This window comes from Moschus berezovskii, chromosome 4 (assembly GCF_049115385.1).
Source record: "Moschus berezovskii isolate FMDL1 chromosome 4, NW_MosBer_1.0, whole genome shotgun sequence".
Classification (NCBI taxonomy): domain Eukaryota; kingdom Metazoa; phylum Chordata; class Mammalia; order Artiodactyla; family Moschidae; genus Moschus; species Moschus berezovskii.
The window spans coordinates 47,343,349-47,360,284 of record NC_142463.1 but is presented as its reverse complement, the minus strand read 5'-3'; the positions used below and the strand labels follow the sequence as shown (position 1 = coordinate 47,360,284).

The 16,936-nt window shown below is 38.0% G+C and overlaps 1 protein-coding gene across 2 annotated transcripts in view; it reads left to right on the top strand.

Moving 5' to 3' along the window:
* The window catches only part of PTGER3 (prostaglandin E receptor 3), a 96,940-nt gene extending 82,210 nt beyond the window's left edge, over positions 1 to 14,730 (top strand). The window contains exons 4-5 of one of the 2 annotated variants that reach the window (XM_055402059.2): positions 6,036 to 6,126; positions 8,725 to 14,730. In XM_055402059.2, the coding sequence (XP_055258034.1) occupies positions 6,036 to 6,126; positions 8,725 to 8,728 (95 nt within the window). In that variant the 3' untranslated portion in view covers positions 8,729 to 14,730. The remainder of the gene's footprint in view (positions 1 to 6,035; positions 6,127 to 8,724) is intronic. The other variant, XM_055402057.2, reaches the window with a different exon arrangement.
* Positions 14,731 to 16,936: the final 2,206 nt, after the last annotated feature.

The window sequence follows — 16,936 nt, the reverse complement described above, 5'->3', positions numbered from 1 at the left end:
GAAACGATGCCTCTCATGGGGACCAGAAAGTATGTAATGACAATAGATAATGCAGCAGTGGTGTGCATTTTCTCAGAATGTTGCTGAAGTTTCCATATCTTTATCTCTTAAACAGAATAATTAACTGATTCCTGGGAGCAAAGTCTCAGTTTCTAGTGCTGGATGTAGCTAACTCTAGACTTGGGCAAGTTACTTAACTTGTTGAGCTTCCATTTTTTTGTCTATAAAATGGAAATAATATCCACACATTTTCAGGCATTCTGTGTATGTCGAAGAATTGATGCTTTTGAACTGTGGTGTTGGAGAAGACTCTTGAGAGTCCCTTGGACTGCAAGGAAGTCCAATGAGTCCTGGGTGTTCATTGGAAGGACTGATGTTGAGGCTGAAACTCCGATACTTTGGGCACCTGATGCGAAGAGCTGACTCATTGGAAAAGACCCTGATGCTGGGAAAGATTGAGGGCAGGAGGAGAAGGGGATGACAGGATGAGATGGTTGGATGGCATCATCGACTCGATGGACATGGGTTTGGGTGGACTCCGGGACTTGGTGATGGACAGGGAGGCCTGTTTTGCTGTGGTTCATGGGGTTGCAAAAAGTCGGACATGACTGAGTGACTGAACTGAACTGAACTGTGTAAAAACAAATAGAAGTCATCCATTTAAACATTCAATAGTAATTAAGTTGCATTGTGGCAGGCTCTGATCTAGTCACTGGGAGTGCATCAGTTAACAAAAACAGAGAAAAATCTCTGTGCTTGTGGAACCACTGACTAATATAACCAGCAAGGTCATATTTTAGCTTTTCACTCCGCTCAGTTATCCACAAGGCAGGTCTTCCCTGTGGCTCAGTGGTAAAGAATCTGCCTGGAATATGGGAGAACAGGGTTCAATACTTGGGTCAGGACAATTCCCTAGAGAAGGAAATGGCAAACTGCTCCAGTGTTCTCACCTTGGAAATCCTGTGGACAGAGAAGCCTGGCGAGATACAGTCCATGGGGTTGCAAAGAGTCAGACACAATGGAGCACCTGAGCAATCTCAGTTATCTGCATCTTTCTTTTTTGATAAAACAAATGTTTGCTGAATAACTGTTATACTCTAGGAGTGTTTACAAGTGAATCAAATACTTAGATTGATTATTGAGGCTTATGATGGAACAGAAATAAGGAAGCTGAATTCCGGATAGGACTTTGCTGCAAACTAGCTCTGTATTCTTGCCTGGAGAATCCCCATGGACAGAGGAACCTGGTGGTTACAGCCCATGGGGTTGCAAAGAGTCAGACATGACTGAGCAACTAAGCACAGCAGAGCTCTGTGGCTATAAAAAATAACTTTGTCATGTATTTGCTTTGTAGCATTCTAAATATATATATATATTTTTCCTCCTGGAGTAGGTAAAATTCTGTCCCAACTGACATATGTTTTACTTATTTTTTTGAACAGTTAACCCCTTTTTAAACATCATGAAAATACACGCTTTAGCTCAGCCCTCATCAGAATGATCTGTTCATTCCAAATTAGTGAAGTTTCATTATACTTGTATAAAAAAAGAAGAACAATCCTGTAATTATTATATCTTACTATGTAGCATAGGTGTATCTAGCTCAAGTATTACAATAGTGGAGATAATATGTGTATGTGTAAGTTGCTAAGTGTCTCTTTACGACCTCATGTACTGTAGCCCACCAGGCTCCTCAGTCCATGGTATTCAGGCAAGAATACTGGAGTGGGTTGCCATTCTCTTCTCCAAGGTTTCATTCCAACCCAGGGATTGAACCCAGATCTACTGGTTGCAGGCAGATTCTTTACTGTCTGAGCCACCAGGAAGTCCAGCAGAGATGATAGTCAATACAAAAGTTTCCAAGAGACTAGTTTTACTGTCATATGGTTGAAATCCAATGGATTGGAAACAGTGTGAGAGTATAGAGTGTAGCTACCATGTATTCTGGAACCAGACTGTCTGCACTGGAATCTAAGCTTTGCCCCTTAATTATGAGTGATCCTGGATAAGTTATGTAATCTCTCTCTGGCTCAGTTTCCTCATCTGTCAAGTGGAGATGATAGTAGTACCAACTTCTATGAATGAGCACTTGTCAAATGTTTAGAATAGTTCCTGAGAAAGCAAGATAACTGAATGATTTGGGGTTGTCATTGAGTAGGGAGTTGAAAGGAGAAGAAGTAAGTAGCAGATATATCACATAGAGAAGCTGGTCACAAAGGGAGCGAGAAATTGGGCCACACTTAGAAAAAGGGGAAGGGGCAAGCAATCAAGAACAGGTGTTTGTGTGTATTTTATTTCCCAAGATAAGGGGAGCCTATGCATATTCAAAGCAGTAGATAGAGCCACTGAACAGAAAGATGGAAGAAAGAGGGTTAGTCAAGGGACAGTGTGATCTATACCAAGGTCACAGTTAGAGGTGTGTGCTTGCTAAGTTGCTTCAGTCGCACCCAACTCTTTGCAGCCCTATGGACTGTAGCCTGCCAGGCTCCTCTGCCTATGGGATTCTCCAGACAAGAATACTGGAATGGGTTGCCATGTTCTCCTCCAGAGGATCTTCCCAATCCAGAAATCAAACCCTCATTTCTTACATCTACCTGCATTGGCCGGCAAGGTTCTTTACCACTAGTGTCACCTGGGAAACCCAGTTAGAGGTGATGGGAGGTAAATAATTATCAAACAGACTGCTCTGTGTTCCTCTGGAATTCAGCCTTTATAATATGCTAAGTACCTTGCATTGAAATTCTGAAGACAGCTGATCAGACTATATACCTCAGTTGTTTAGAAGCAAGCAGTGGATGGGGAGGAATTACTGAGTTGATGTGAAATAAGCAGAGGGAACTCTAGCAATGTGCTAAAGAGTAGTCTTACCCTGTGGTGTGGCTGTGTCATTCTGGAAGACTAACACAATTTTCACTAGACAGAGGTAGGGTAGCTCCAGGAACACAGGTATCAGGCATTCTCAGGCAAACCATAAACAGCCAGGGGCCACCAACAAGCCATGGCAGCAGACCCAACAACTGGATGGTGTTCATGTGCCTGGAGTGACCACATATAAATACATCTCTTTACCACAGTTGCAACAAGAAATTAATTTGCTCCAAGAGTCAAATTCATATGAAGGTCAAGCTCACACATACACACACGCACAGAGAGTCTTTTCTACCTTAACTAAAATCTTTTAAAAATCTTGTAATAAGGCTGAATAAATAAAACTGTTTTAATTGAAATATCTGTAAGAGAGATAGGGTCCACCAGAGAAGTAGTTTAGAGAGTGGCAAGGGAACCATACCATACTTCAGAATTCTTGGCTCTTCATATATTATTTACCTTGCAGTAAACAGTTTCTTCTTTTCCTGCTACTTGACATTAGACAGGCATGTGGTACCCACATTCCTAGAGTTGTTATTATTGTTCAGTCACTCAGTCACGTCTGACTCTTTGCGACCCCATGGACTGCAGCACGCCAGGCCTCTCTGTCCTTCACCAACTCCTGGAGCTTGCTCAAATTCATGTCCATTGAGTCAGCGATGCCATCCAACCATCTCATCCTCTATGATCTTCTTCTCCTCCTGCCTTTAATCTCGCCCAGCATCAGGTTCTTTTCTAATGATTCAGTTCTTCACATCAGGTAGCCAGAGTATTGGAGCTTCAGCTTTAGCATTGGTCCTTCCAATGAATAATCAGGGTTGATTTCCTTTAGGATTGATTGGTTTGATCTCCTTGCAGTCCAAGGGACTCTCAAGAGTCTTCTTTAATACCACAGTTCAAAAGCATCAATTCTTCGATGCTCAGCCTTCTTTATGGTTCAACCCTTCACATCCATACATGACTACTACATAGCTTTGACTGGGCAGACCTTTGTTGGCAAAGTAATGTCTCTGCTTTTTAATATGCTATCTATGTTGGTCATAGCTTTTCTTCCAAGGAGCAAGCGTCATTTAATTTCATTACTTCAGTCACTGTCTCCAGTGATTTTGGAGCCAACCAATAATGAAACTCCAAGTGTATTTATTTAGTTAAAACAGGCCTTGAAAAGAGAACCTAAGCAACACGACAGCAGGAAAAGAAACTTAGTTGTCCTCTAGAGAAGGGCCCCCATCTAACCAGATGGCTCTTTACCATATAAAGGGTCTTCTCATACAGGGGTTCACAGGGTATTCTGAAAGTCTCAGAGAATGAATAGAAAAGCCTATTTTGTTTTTCTTTTCTACTCTGACCTTAACTCTAATCACTCTTTCGGAACCACAATGTTTCTATAAAAAGTGCTAGCTAAACTTTTCCTGTTTGCACTGAAATAGATATTGGCCAACCCAACATAATTTTCTGTTGCAAGGAAGACGTGACATTTTATTGTCCTTCAAATAACACTGCCTTCCTAAAACGGAAATTATCTATTTGCTTAACGCAATCAAGAACTGGAGAATTACATGTCTGTCTGGACATCTTCTGTAATGTCACGCCACTTGGGATGGACACGCTATTTAAGATGATCTTAACTATAATTTTGAGAGAAAAAGGACTCTAGGAATCTGATAAAAAAGACTAAGGATATGTTGAATTAAATTTCTTTAACAATTTCTTATAAGAATTTCATTTCATTATGCTAGATCTTGTAAGAGAGTTGCTAAGAAAGATATAAAAAGGAAATACTTTTCAAGTATATTTTTTATATATTTCAACTCGGTTCAACTCAGTTGAAATATGTGTAGTTCAATATTTTATTGCATCAAATGAATTTAAGCTATTATCTGGAGATGCTGTGGAGGGATGGGCTGCAGGGCAAATTATATAACATTGTTCTTTCAGGCCCCAGATATATTTATTGACCATCACCTATGTGACAAACAGTGTGGTAGCTGCTGGAGACACAGTGATATGCAAAACCAGGTATGGTTCCTGGGTCCATAAAACTTGTGGCCTAGAGATAACAACACACATTAAACGAATAATCACACATATTATAATCACACATATTGCAATCACACATATTACAATCACACATATTACATACACACTTATTACAAACTACAATGAATTCTTGAAAAGAAAATAGTGGGTATCACACAGTGGGGAACCAGTGCTGGTCAACAGGGTATTCTCTGCGGAAGTGATTTTCAGAGTTGAGACCTGAAGAACGAGAAGTAATCAGCCAAGTGATGAAGGAATGAAAGAGCATTCCAGGTAGGGAAATCTTCAAACACAAAGGCCCAGAGGTAGCAGGAAGATGACCGTTTGTGGTGTTTGTAGATAGCTAGTGTGACCTGCAATGGCACCCCACTCCAGTACTCTTGCCTGGAAAATCCCATGGACTGAGGAGCCTGGTGGGCTGCAGTCCATGGGGCCGCTAAGAGTCAGACATGACTGAGCGACTTTACTTTCACTTCTCACTTTCATGCTTTGGAGAAGGAAATGGCAACCCACTCCAGTGTTCTTGCTTGGAGAATCCCAGGGACGGGGAACCTGATGGGCTGCTGTCCATGAGGTTGCACAGAGTCGGACATGACTGAAGCGACACAGCAGCAGCAGCAGCAATGTGACCTGAGCACACAGCAGCAAAAAAGTTCAAAAGACAGCTAGAGTTGCAGCTAGAGGCCAGATCAGACAGACAAGGTTAAGAACTTGGGTCTTTACCCTGAGAGTAACAGGAGGTCACTGAAAGCTGGAGAAGGGCAGAATTACGTTTTACCTACAAAGATTATTTGAAGTCAACGACCTTTTATTCAGCTTGTAACAAATGCTCTAATAACTGCCCTAGGGCTCCCGAAGTAATATTAGCCCTGGTCTCTGATCTCAAGTAATGTCTGGTGTGGATGTGTGGGAAGAAACAGAGAGTAGGTCAAAGCACAGGAGGCAGCAATGAGACAATCTTGGGGAGATAATATCTAAAACATCTTCATTTATGGAGTCAGAGCTGATGTGAGTTGATGTACGGATTGTGGTTCTGCTCTTCTTTGAAAATGTTCAGGGAAGTGTCATCTGACGAAAGGAATCATAATCAATAATTCTGCCCACTGAAACCCTCTGTCTGTTCACAGATAAGGCACCACACAAACAACTCTGCATCCAGTTCCACCTCTTTGCCCACCAGTGCTCCTCAGCCTTGATGTGCAGTGACCACCTGGAAAGGTGAGATGTAGAACTGCCTGGATTGGCAGCATAGCTCTCCCCCATCGCTCTGCTCTGACCTGAGTTCCTGTTCCAAAGGCAGACTGTCTCTAAGAATTAAAATGCAAACTAAGCACACATGTCTGATGAAGGAGGACTCGATTCCCCAGAGGAGCTGTTGTTGTTTTTACAACTTCATTTACATTTCCTCTAACTGAGAACTTTCTGAGACTGGCTCCAGGCTGCTCTTGGAACTGACTAACCCTTGCATGGTGAAGAGTCTGCATGTCTGCTCTTTTCTTAGTAAGAGCAGTCTCCCAGGAGAACTTTTAATTTTTTTAAAAAAAATTGAATTGTAGTTGATTTACATTTTCATATTATTTTCAGGTGTACAGTGCAGTGATTCAGTTATACATATATATATATGTATATATTTATTCTTTTTCAGATTCTTTTCCCCTATAGGTTATTATAAAATACTGAGTATGGTTCCTCGTACTATACAGTAGATCCTTGTGCTTAGTTGCTCAGCAGTGTCTAACTCTGAGACCATTGGACCCTAGCCTGCCAGGTTCCTCTGTCCATGGGATTTTTCAGGCACAAATACTGGAGTGGGTTCCCATTTCCTTCTCCATGGAATCTTCCAGACCCAAGGAATCGAATCCATATCTCTTGTCTCTTGCCATTGTAGGTGGATACCTGCTGAGTCATCAGGGAAGCCTTGGATATCTCTTTTGTATATAGTAGTATGTATATGCTAATCCCATCCTTCCAAAAATATTTTAGAGCTAAGTGACACCTGTTTTATTTAGACACCAGAACTTGGCATGTTCATCATATGATTAACACACTCTTCCTTGCTCTTTCGATTAGATCTGCTTTGTATAAAGCATATATTTCAGTGAATGAACATTGTAGAAAGCAGGACATGTGATAAATTTCAAGCATTAGTTTCCTCCCTCAAACATTTCCTTTCAATATTCCTGCTAGTGACTATAGGGTTAATTGAATGGTCTTCTGTGTATTATCACATTGTGTGATCGTTTTTGTTTTAATGAGAGAACGTGAAGTTTTAATTTATTTTCAGAGACTATTCAAATAAGTTGAACTCTTCATTTTTAATGGAAAATCTGCATGTTCACCTTATTTCATTCCCAGGGTAAGGTTAGGTACCATAACTCCAGTATAAGTTGTTATAACAGATGTGGACATTCAAGCAGCTCAATTTCTTTAAATATTTGTTCTCCCCTGGCTGACGTAACTGAGAAATAATCACTTCTGTTCTTCAGGGCAAGATTTAAATGCGTTTTGAATAAATACTTTGCAACAATACTCAAAGGATAAGAAAAAGCTGCCTGCTTCTGGAACACACCTCAAAAATCACAAAGCCAGTAAAGTTTTTACTTGACTCACCTTTATGGTCCTCCATCCTTGCCTTAGATATCTGCATGTAATACACATATTCTGGGTAGTTTTACTATAAACACAGATCCCTTGGAAAATAAAAAAAGGGAAAAGATTCGAGATACCCAATTTCCATTTGGTAGGTTCACACTAATCCCATTTTCAATTTTTAAAATCTTATTGTATTTACCCTCCTTAATATAAATAAACCAAGCTCTCTATAGAAACTTTGGAAAATATAGAAAATTTAAAAAGAAAGGCAGCTTACTAAAATTTACGTCTACTACTCAAGAAAAATCCAACATCATTTTAGTGGATTTCTTTCTCATTATTTCCCCTTGCACTTTCCTTAATTTTCTTTTACATACATATGATAATATATATTCACTATTGTATCTTGTTTACTTCATTTAACATAAAATAAGCATTCCACAGATTATTTAAAATTATTTTTAAAGTAATTTTAATATTTATATAATAGTCTATTAAAAGGATACACCATAGTTTATTTAATCATAATCTGTGATCAGATCTGGCACCATGATAAACAGAACTGCATCATTACCCGAAGACTGAAGTGTTTTTTAATATTTGTGATTGTTTTTACTAAAATATGCTTTAAGGAATAAATAATATCTAAATTTTTAATAATCTTGAAAGATGCCTGTAGTTTGACTGCTTTCCAAAAGAATTATTAGTGATTGAAAATTTCATCAGCAAAGTATGAGTTTTTACTTTGCTTTACTCTAGCCAGCACTATATGTTATCTTAAAACACACACACACAATATTTTGTTGGTTTGATATGAAAAAAAAAATTGTATTTCATGGCTCTTTTAATTGGTACTCTCCTTATATGTTTTTAGGGTATAGTTATATACTGATTAGGGTTTGTTTTTAAGGCAAGATTATTTGACCATTTGATGTATGTACAATTGATACAGCTTTTCAATTTGTTATTCTTCTGGATTACAATTTTGGAAACCAGAAAAATTACTCAGAATAAAAGCATTCTAAATAATCCGGAGGCTTTTAGGTGATCCCAAATCCAAAATTATTTACATTGCTTTTATTTATAAAATGCAGATGTGACTATTTCAAACAAGAATGATTTGACGTCTAAGACATTATGTTTCTTACTTACACCTTAATCCTCGCACCATACAAAGTGTATCCCTATCCATGCTTATTATACTTTTTCTTTCTATTCTAACAGATAATCAAAGAATGAAGCTGGACTTTTTATTGCAATTGCTGTCCCTGAGTTTGTTTCTTCCCACCTGAGAAGAATTTTATGTTTTGACTTGGATTATTTCTTCTTTTTCATCTTTTAAATATTTTTAATGTCTTTTTCTTGTCAGTAATATTCACTGAGACCAAGTTTATTACTATAATCTATGTCTTTAAGTATTCAGTCAGCTTCTTGGACTGGATATTATTACATTTAAGAAGTTGGGCAAGATTGCACAGATGGGGACTGTGAAAAAATGAGAAAAAGAAAACCCCATCTCCCCAGACTTTCCCCCAACTTTAAACCTTTATGTGAATCTCAACTGATGTGGCTATCTTTACATTTTTGTTGTAGTTTTGATTTTACAATGAATTTGAAAAATCAGTACAAACTTGTCAGTGAAAAGTCAACTTATTGAGAGCGAGAATTCAGTTAACAATACATAAACTCCACAAGATAGAAAAGGATGCCAAAGGAAGGCAGGAAGATACCATGACCAAAGATGTTTATGTAAAATGTGTAATTAGTGTTTTCCGTTCGTTCCGTTCCGTGGCTCAGTCGTGTCCGACTCTATGTGACCCCGTGGACTGTAGCCTATCAGGCTTCTCTGTCCATGGGATTCTCCAGGCAAGAATACTGGAGTGGGTTCCCATTTCCTTTTCCAGGTGATCTTCCCGACCCAGGGATCGAACCCGGGTCTCCCGCATTGGAGGTAGATGCTTTAACCTCTGAGCCACCAGGGAAGCCCAATTAGTGTTTTGGAGATGTTGCGTTCTTCTGTGCTAAGCTGGGAACTAAAAGTCCTAAATCTATATTGTGGTTATGTATCATTCAGGTACGCAGTAACCAGCTTAATTATCATTTTTCTGTCTTTGAAGAATGAAAGCTGTGATACAGCTAAAGGCGCTCTTGAAATGTTGTAGAAAATAATAATGAAGCTAAGTGATTAACTACTGAGTTGGAGCATTAAAAAAAAATCCAAGTATAGCTTCTGATTCACTCCTAGCAATTCAGCATTTCTTACAATTTCTTCTTGGGTGGCATACAAAAGGCAAAATTAATAAGTGATATAAAATACCAAGTTTTGATACTTCTTTTGTGTAATAAAAAGATCTGGTTTGTGTGAAATAAGAAATTCTGTGAACTTTAAAAAAATACTTTGAGTCATCTACTATTTCTTATCTGATGTGCCCTTGTGTGTGCATGCTCAGTTACTAAATTTTGTCTTTTTGTGACCCCATGGATTGTAGCCCACCAGGCTTCTCCATCCATAGGATTTCCCAAGCAATAATTGCCGTTGTGCTGTGCTTTGTCGCTCAGTCATGTCCAGCTGTTTGCAACCCCATGGACTGCAGCCCACCAGGCTGCTCTGTCCTTGGGGATTCTCCAGACAAGAATACTGGAACGGGTTGCCATGCCCTCCTCCAACCCAGGGATTGATCTTCCCAACCCAGGGTTCGAATCCAGATCTCCTGCATTGCGGCAGATTCTTTACTGACTGAGCCACCAGGGAAGCCCAAAGATACTGGAGTGGGTAGCCTATCCCTTCTCCAGGGGATCTTCCTGACCCAGGAATTGAACCAGGGTCTTCTGCATTGCAGGTGGATTCTTCACCAGCTGAGCTACCAGGGAAGCCCTATAATTGCCTTTTTCTACCCATAAATTCAACCAACATTTCTTTCTCTTATTTTTCTGTCCTCTTTCTTCCTCCTTCTTTTCCCTCTCCCAATTCACCTAATTCAACACCTGTTCATTGTTGTGTGCGATAGCAAGGGCCATGCTGCCATCTACAAGGATATCTTGGAAAGAGATGATCCTATAGTATCAGCAGTTTAGCAGTAGGATCTGACATTGTGACTGTCATTTCTGTCAGTGAAATGAAACCAAAATAGTTGAATCATCCCTTTGGTGTGGTTGAACCAATTGTGAATTATCTATAAACTGTTATTATTTTCACTCAAACTTGTATTGAAATGGCCCTAGGTAACTAGCACAAAACATGCTGTACACATCCCTTTATTCAGGTTTAAATTCAACATGTTTTACTGAGCAAGTAGAATTTGCCAACCATCATAGGGCCGTTTATACTCCTGTTACCTCCGTCTGTCCATCATCTAGCCATGTTTGTCTGTCATCTATTTACTATTTTATTTTTACAAAAGAGGGTAAGGTTTACAGAGGGCTTGCCCAATGTCACTTAGCTAATGTAAGTAAGATTTCAGATGCAAGTTTAGGCTTTTTTATTCCAGGTTTATTGTTTTTGCTACAGCACAGTGTGATGTGAGAATTGTTGTAATGATATTTCATTTATAAGACAGTGTGATCTAGTAATAAAATCATGGGTTCTGGGATTAAATTTGGATTTAAATCTGGCTGTGCCATTCATTAGCTCTATGAACTTGAGTCTCAATGAATTAATCTATAAACTAAAGACTATAATACTTACTGTGAGGTTATTTTGATAAGGTATGTAAAATGAATGCAACACAATATGTACTCAATAAGTATTAACTGTGATTAATTCTTGATCTAGACTTACCTCCAATTGTATAATACAAGTCTTCAATTTCAACTATAAACTGGCTCCCTGACCATGTGGGTTGAAATATCATGGGCAGAACCAACTTCAAATCCCTGGATGTTATTCTTTTTGATTCTAATACTTCATGGTTATTATTTTTGCCCACACAAAACCTACTCATCTGTCACATGTTTGAAACACATCTTGTCCTTAGCCTTTGGACAATTTAAGTACAGAAGCCCCTCGTTACTCACAATTTTAGTTGGTCAAACACAGACTGAAAATATTAAATGGAAGATTTCAGAAATAAATTAATAAGTGTTGAAATTGCATGCCATTCTGAGTAGCCTGATAAAATCTCCTAGGGTCCCGCTCTATTTCACCTGGGGTATGAATCATCCCTTTGTCCAGCATATCCTATTCATTAGTCATGTGGTAGTCTACTTAGTTATCAAATCCACCACTGAGGTTTTGCAGGGTTTGTTCTTCAAACATTTAATATGTTTCATACTTAACAAAGGTTCCAAAGCCCAAGAGTACTGATGCTAGTCATTCGGATATGCCAAAGAGAAGAAGCTGTAAAGTACTTCCTTTAAGTGAAAGTTCTCTGTTTAATAAAAAAAGGAAAAAAAAAATATGCTGAAGTTGCAAAAAATCTGTGTAAAAAGAAGTCTATTTTTGAAATTGTGAAGAAGGAAAAAAATTTGTGCTAGTTTTGCTGACACACCTCAAACTGCAAAAGTTACAGCCACAGTGTGTCATCAGTGCTTAGTTAAAGTGGAAAAGGCAGTAAATTTGTAAATGAGTAATTTAGAGAGAGCAAGAGAGACCACATTCACTAACTTTTATTATAGCATAGTGTTATAAATTGTTTTATTTTATTATTGGTTATCATTATTAATCTCTTACTGTACCTAATTTGTATATTAAAATTTTAAAACAGGTACATATGTACAGGAAAAAAGCATAGTATATATATAAGTATGTGTGGGGTTCAGTACTATCTGCAGTTTCAAGTATGCACTAGGGTCTTGGACCATATTCTCTAAGGATAAGGGAGGACTACTGTGTCCTTGTTATTTTCTTACCTCTCTCTCCACCTCTGAACATGTATGCTCATTTTGATAATTACTATATTATTCCTTAAATATTTTCATTATGCGTGTCTTTTTCCCTTAACAAAATTCTATTTCATGGTGGACAGGACACTTTTCTTATATTTTCTTCATGGGTCTCATACCACTAGTACAGTATTTGACACCACAAAAAATGCTTATATCGTAAACTCTCAGCAAAGGTAACATTCATGTGTGATACTAGCTGTTGTAAATTTAAGTGAATGTGATAGGAAGCCCTTTGTTTCCATGCTATTGTTTGCCTTAGGAAATTTCATGTTAAACTTTCTGATTTAAAAATGCTAAATACAGGCAGAATAATCACATGCAGTTTAATATGATAATGTTTATTAAAACTCTATATGTGAAAGTTTAATAGGAAAAACTTGATAAAATAATGATTATTTGGTAAAGATATTGTGCATACAATTAAGAATATCTTTGTCCAGTTAGTCTGAAATCTGATGTAGAGACAATATATATCAGTATAAAGTACTTTTGAGACTTCTATCTTTAATCCACAGAAATGTATACATTGCATGCTAAATTCACCTGAGATAATAACCTCTGTAACATATGTTCTCAGATACTCTGGATCATGATTCAGTAACACATACTGATTTTTAACAAGTGTCTTCATCTACATTTTCTGTATTTTCCTCAATAAACAAGAGTTCTCATAATCGTATAATTGAAGACAGAACTAAACCTCAAAATAAAATAAATCTCTTTGGAACTCTGCCAAAATAACATTACATGTAGAAAATAGTGCTTGATCTACAATTTTATCGCAATTATAGTAACTATTGTAAAGCAATGAAATACTTATACAAAATGTATATGATATTAATATGCTTTAAAAGTGGACAGTATAGACCTGGGTCTTGACTCTGGATCTTCCCAACCCAAGGATCAAGCCCACGTCACTTAATGTCTCCTGCACTGGCAGGCAGGGTGTTATCACTAGTGCCACCTGGGAAGCCTGTAAATTTGTATATGTATCTTACAAGTGAACTGTGATCCATGAAATATATGAAAATTCCAACAGTGTTGAATTGATCTACATTTTTAGTGTCTACAAGAATGACTTTCAAAAATTCAATAAATAATGAAAACCAGGTTATAAGAAAACCGTATAAGGTACTTAAGAGAGCAAAAATGTTTTCAGTCTCTTCAGTAGTTGGAAGCACATTTAAAAGTCTATTGCTAAGATTATTGCTATTATTCAGGCACCTTAAGGATCTGAATAAAATATGCTTAGCTTGATATGCTTTTAATTAATGACTATGAATACTTAGATGTTTAATGGTTGTCTTAAAAATATTTGTGCTTATGTTTTTCATGAATCCAGGCCTTTACTGAATATTTTAATTCAGAATATGTCTAGGCTTATCCCATAGATTAAAGTGTTTCTCTGTTTTATTCACATTCTAAGATTTCATTTTATTGTCATTATCTGAAGTACTTTATGTGAAAATAATTTGAACAATGTGCATTTTTAAGAGTTTTTGCAGCTTTTATTTTTTAAATTCTCAACCATACTGTAAACCCCTTATGGGAAGGACCTCTGTTTTATATATTTCTTGTACCTACAGAGCCCAGCACTGTGCTGAACACAAATAAATTGTTCAATAAAAGCTTGATGGAGAGTCTAAGTGGCCTGACTGCAATCTATATTAGTAATGCCTGAAACACTTGGTGTGCTTGGTATGGGGAAGGGTGGCATTTAGCTGACAGTTGATTCTTTATTTACTTTTCCTCTTTGACGTTGTGCTCTTTTGATCAGTCTTTAAGTCTGAGTAGTGCAAAGAGTCTTCTTCAGACTTTTTGAAGAAAACGACTGCAAATATTTGTAGAGAATAGGGCAATTAATGTTAGAAAAAAAGTGAGCTAAATAGAAATCTACGTATAAAACTAACCTGTCTTTAGTTAGCTAAGTTATTTCTTATCTTGGTATAGGAGCTGAATTTTACTACACTTAGAATTTGAACATAATTTTCACTTATGAGGGCAGTAGAAAATTTTCATTTTATGATTTTTTTTGAGGAAAGTATAGTGTTCTCTTGGAGAAGGCAATGGCAAGCCACTCCAGTACTCTTGCCTGGAAAGTCCCATGGACGGAGGAGCCTGGTGGGCTGCAGTCCATGGGGTCGCTAAGAGTCGGACATGACTGAGCAACTTCACCTTCACTTTTCACTTTCACACATTGGAGAAGGAAATGGCGACCCACTCCAGTGTTCTTGCCTGGAGAATCCCAGGGGCGGGGGAGCCTGGTAGGCTGCCGTCTATGGGGTCACACAGAGTCGGACACGACTGAAGTGACTTAGCAGCAGCAGCATAGTGTTCTCTGTTTTGAAATAAGTATACCAGAGCTGTAGAAAATGAATAACCATCATTAGTTGATTTCTGAAAGAAAGTTAGTGGCTGCTGATTATGGTTTTTAACAGTTTAGTTAACTTATAATTGAAATGCAGGTATTCATAGAAAACATGAGAACTTAAGTAGTAAGCACTAAAATACTATGGCATAGGAAGGGCAGAAGAGATTGCACACGAAAAAGCCACAGTGCCCTTTAAAATACAGAGTTAAACCAAAAGGAGACTACCAATAGAAATGCAGGATTAAAACAAAGGGATGTAAATTTGTTACAAGACTAGACAAAGTATGATTTAGTAATACATACTCCATAAATATTAACACTTGCTGATTGTTGTGGTGGTGGTGAGAGAGACTACTGCTTCTGCTGGTAAAGAATAGAAATAGATATTCAAGCAAAATAAATAAGTGTAAAACTAAGATTAAGAGAGAGTAGGGAAAATGTGGTAGTATATATTTAATAAGACTAAAAAAAGTGGAAAAAAAGATTGAATTAACCTTCTTTTTATATAGCTAACCTTCTTTCATGTTCTGTTAATTCTACCAGTATTTCTCAATTCTGTCTTTTCATCATCAATGCCATGTTTTAAATCTATGCCTCCATCATTTCCCATCTGAATTACCCCAGTAGCCCCTGTCCTGATTCTTAGGCCCATTAGTCACCCTCCACATCTGCTATCAGAGTATGATTGGTGTTAATGAAGATTGCCTCTCAGGGCATCTGTTCATGAAGAGGAGTGCAGTTCTATGGCTGGCCCATAGGTCTAGTAGATTAAGATTACAGAACCCAGTGATTGTGCTACTCTTAATTTATCTTGCAACTACTGCCATATTTCAAACCCTACCCATTGGTACCATGTGGGAAAATGACAGACCCTAAAAGGGAATTCAAGGAGATTTGGTGCAGTGTTTCTCAAACTTACCCAATCATACTAACCACTCTAAGTTTATTTTATTAAAATAAAAATATCAGTCCCTTCCCTGGAGGTTGAGTCTGAAATTCTGGCATGAGACCTAGGATTTTGTATTTTTAAAATAAACTTCTTCTAGGTTATTCTTCTCATCAGGCAGATGTGACAACATTGATGAAGTCTACTGTGCGACTGAACTGAACTGTTTCTCAAAGTATATCCCCAGACCAATACATTAGCATTATTAGAGAATTTATTAGAAATGCAAATTATATGGCCCCATAAAGGAGATCAATCCTGGGTGTTCATTGGAAGGACTGATGCTAAAGCTGAAACTCCAATACTTTGGCCACCTCATGCGAAAAGTTGACTCACTGGAAAAGACTCTGATGCTGGGAGGGATTGGGGGCGGGAGGAGAAGGGGACGACAGAGAATGAGATGGCTGGATGGCATCACCGACTCAATGGACATGAGCTTGAGTGAACTCTGGGAGTTGGTGATGGACAGGAAGGCCTGGCGTGTTGTGATTCATGGGGTCGCAAAGAGTCGGACACGACTGAGCGAATGAACTGAACTGAACTGAACTGAACTGATCTGGCCCTGAATCAGAAACCTCAAGCCTGGAGCCCAGTAATCTGTGTTTTAGAAGCCCTCTGGGTGATTCTCGTGCATGCTAAAGTTTGAGAACTCTGTATGTCAAACGTGGCCCAGAGAGCCGGAAGTTGGGAGTGTATGTAGTTTAGGAAACTCACCTAACCCAGATTCTCCTATGACTAGGTAAGTCATGACTTCAGTCCTGGTGCTGATTGCTGCTTTTCCCTTGACATCACTCCTTTCATATTTTCTAAAGAGCAGTTTGATCTTGTGGATTCCTTTTTGGTTTCCAATTGATCAGGGTCATGCCCTTCTCTCTTTCCTGATCACAAATATACTTCATTATTTATTTTCCTATGTGAAATCCTTCTGTTGCTTAACTTTCCCCATAAAAACATTGGCTGACTACCCATTTGGCTCTAATTATTTATGATTGAGGCTCACACTTTTATCAAAATGTTTTTCAGTGTTAGTATGTACCAGCCAGTTGCTATGATATTTTTTTGAAAGAAAGGTATAATCAGATAACAAACTGTCTTATTCTCTCTTCTAAGTCTCATCTTTTTTCACCTTCTGGAAGGCCAAGGCAATGCTGAAAGATATTGTCTTTAAAAAATATATATATCATTTTGAAGGCTAACTAGGAACATTGTTAATGTGCAAATGTTCTCATTTAACA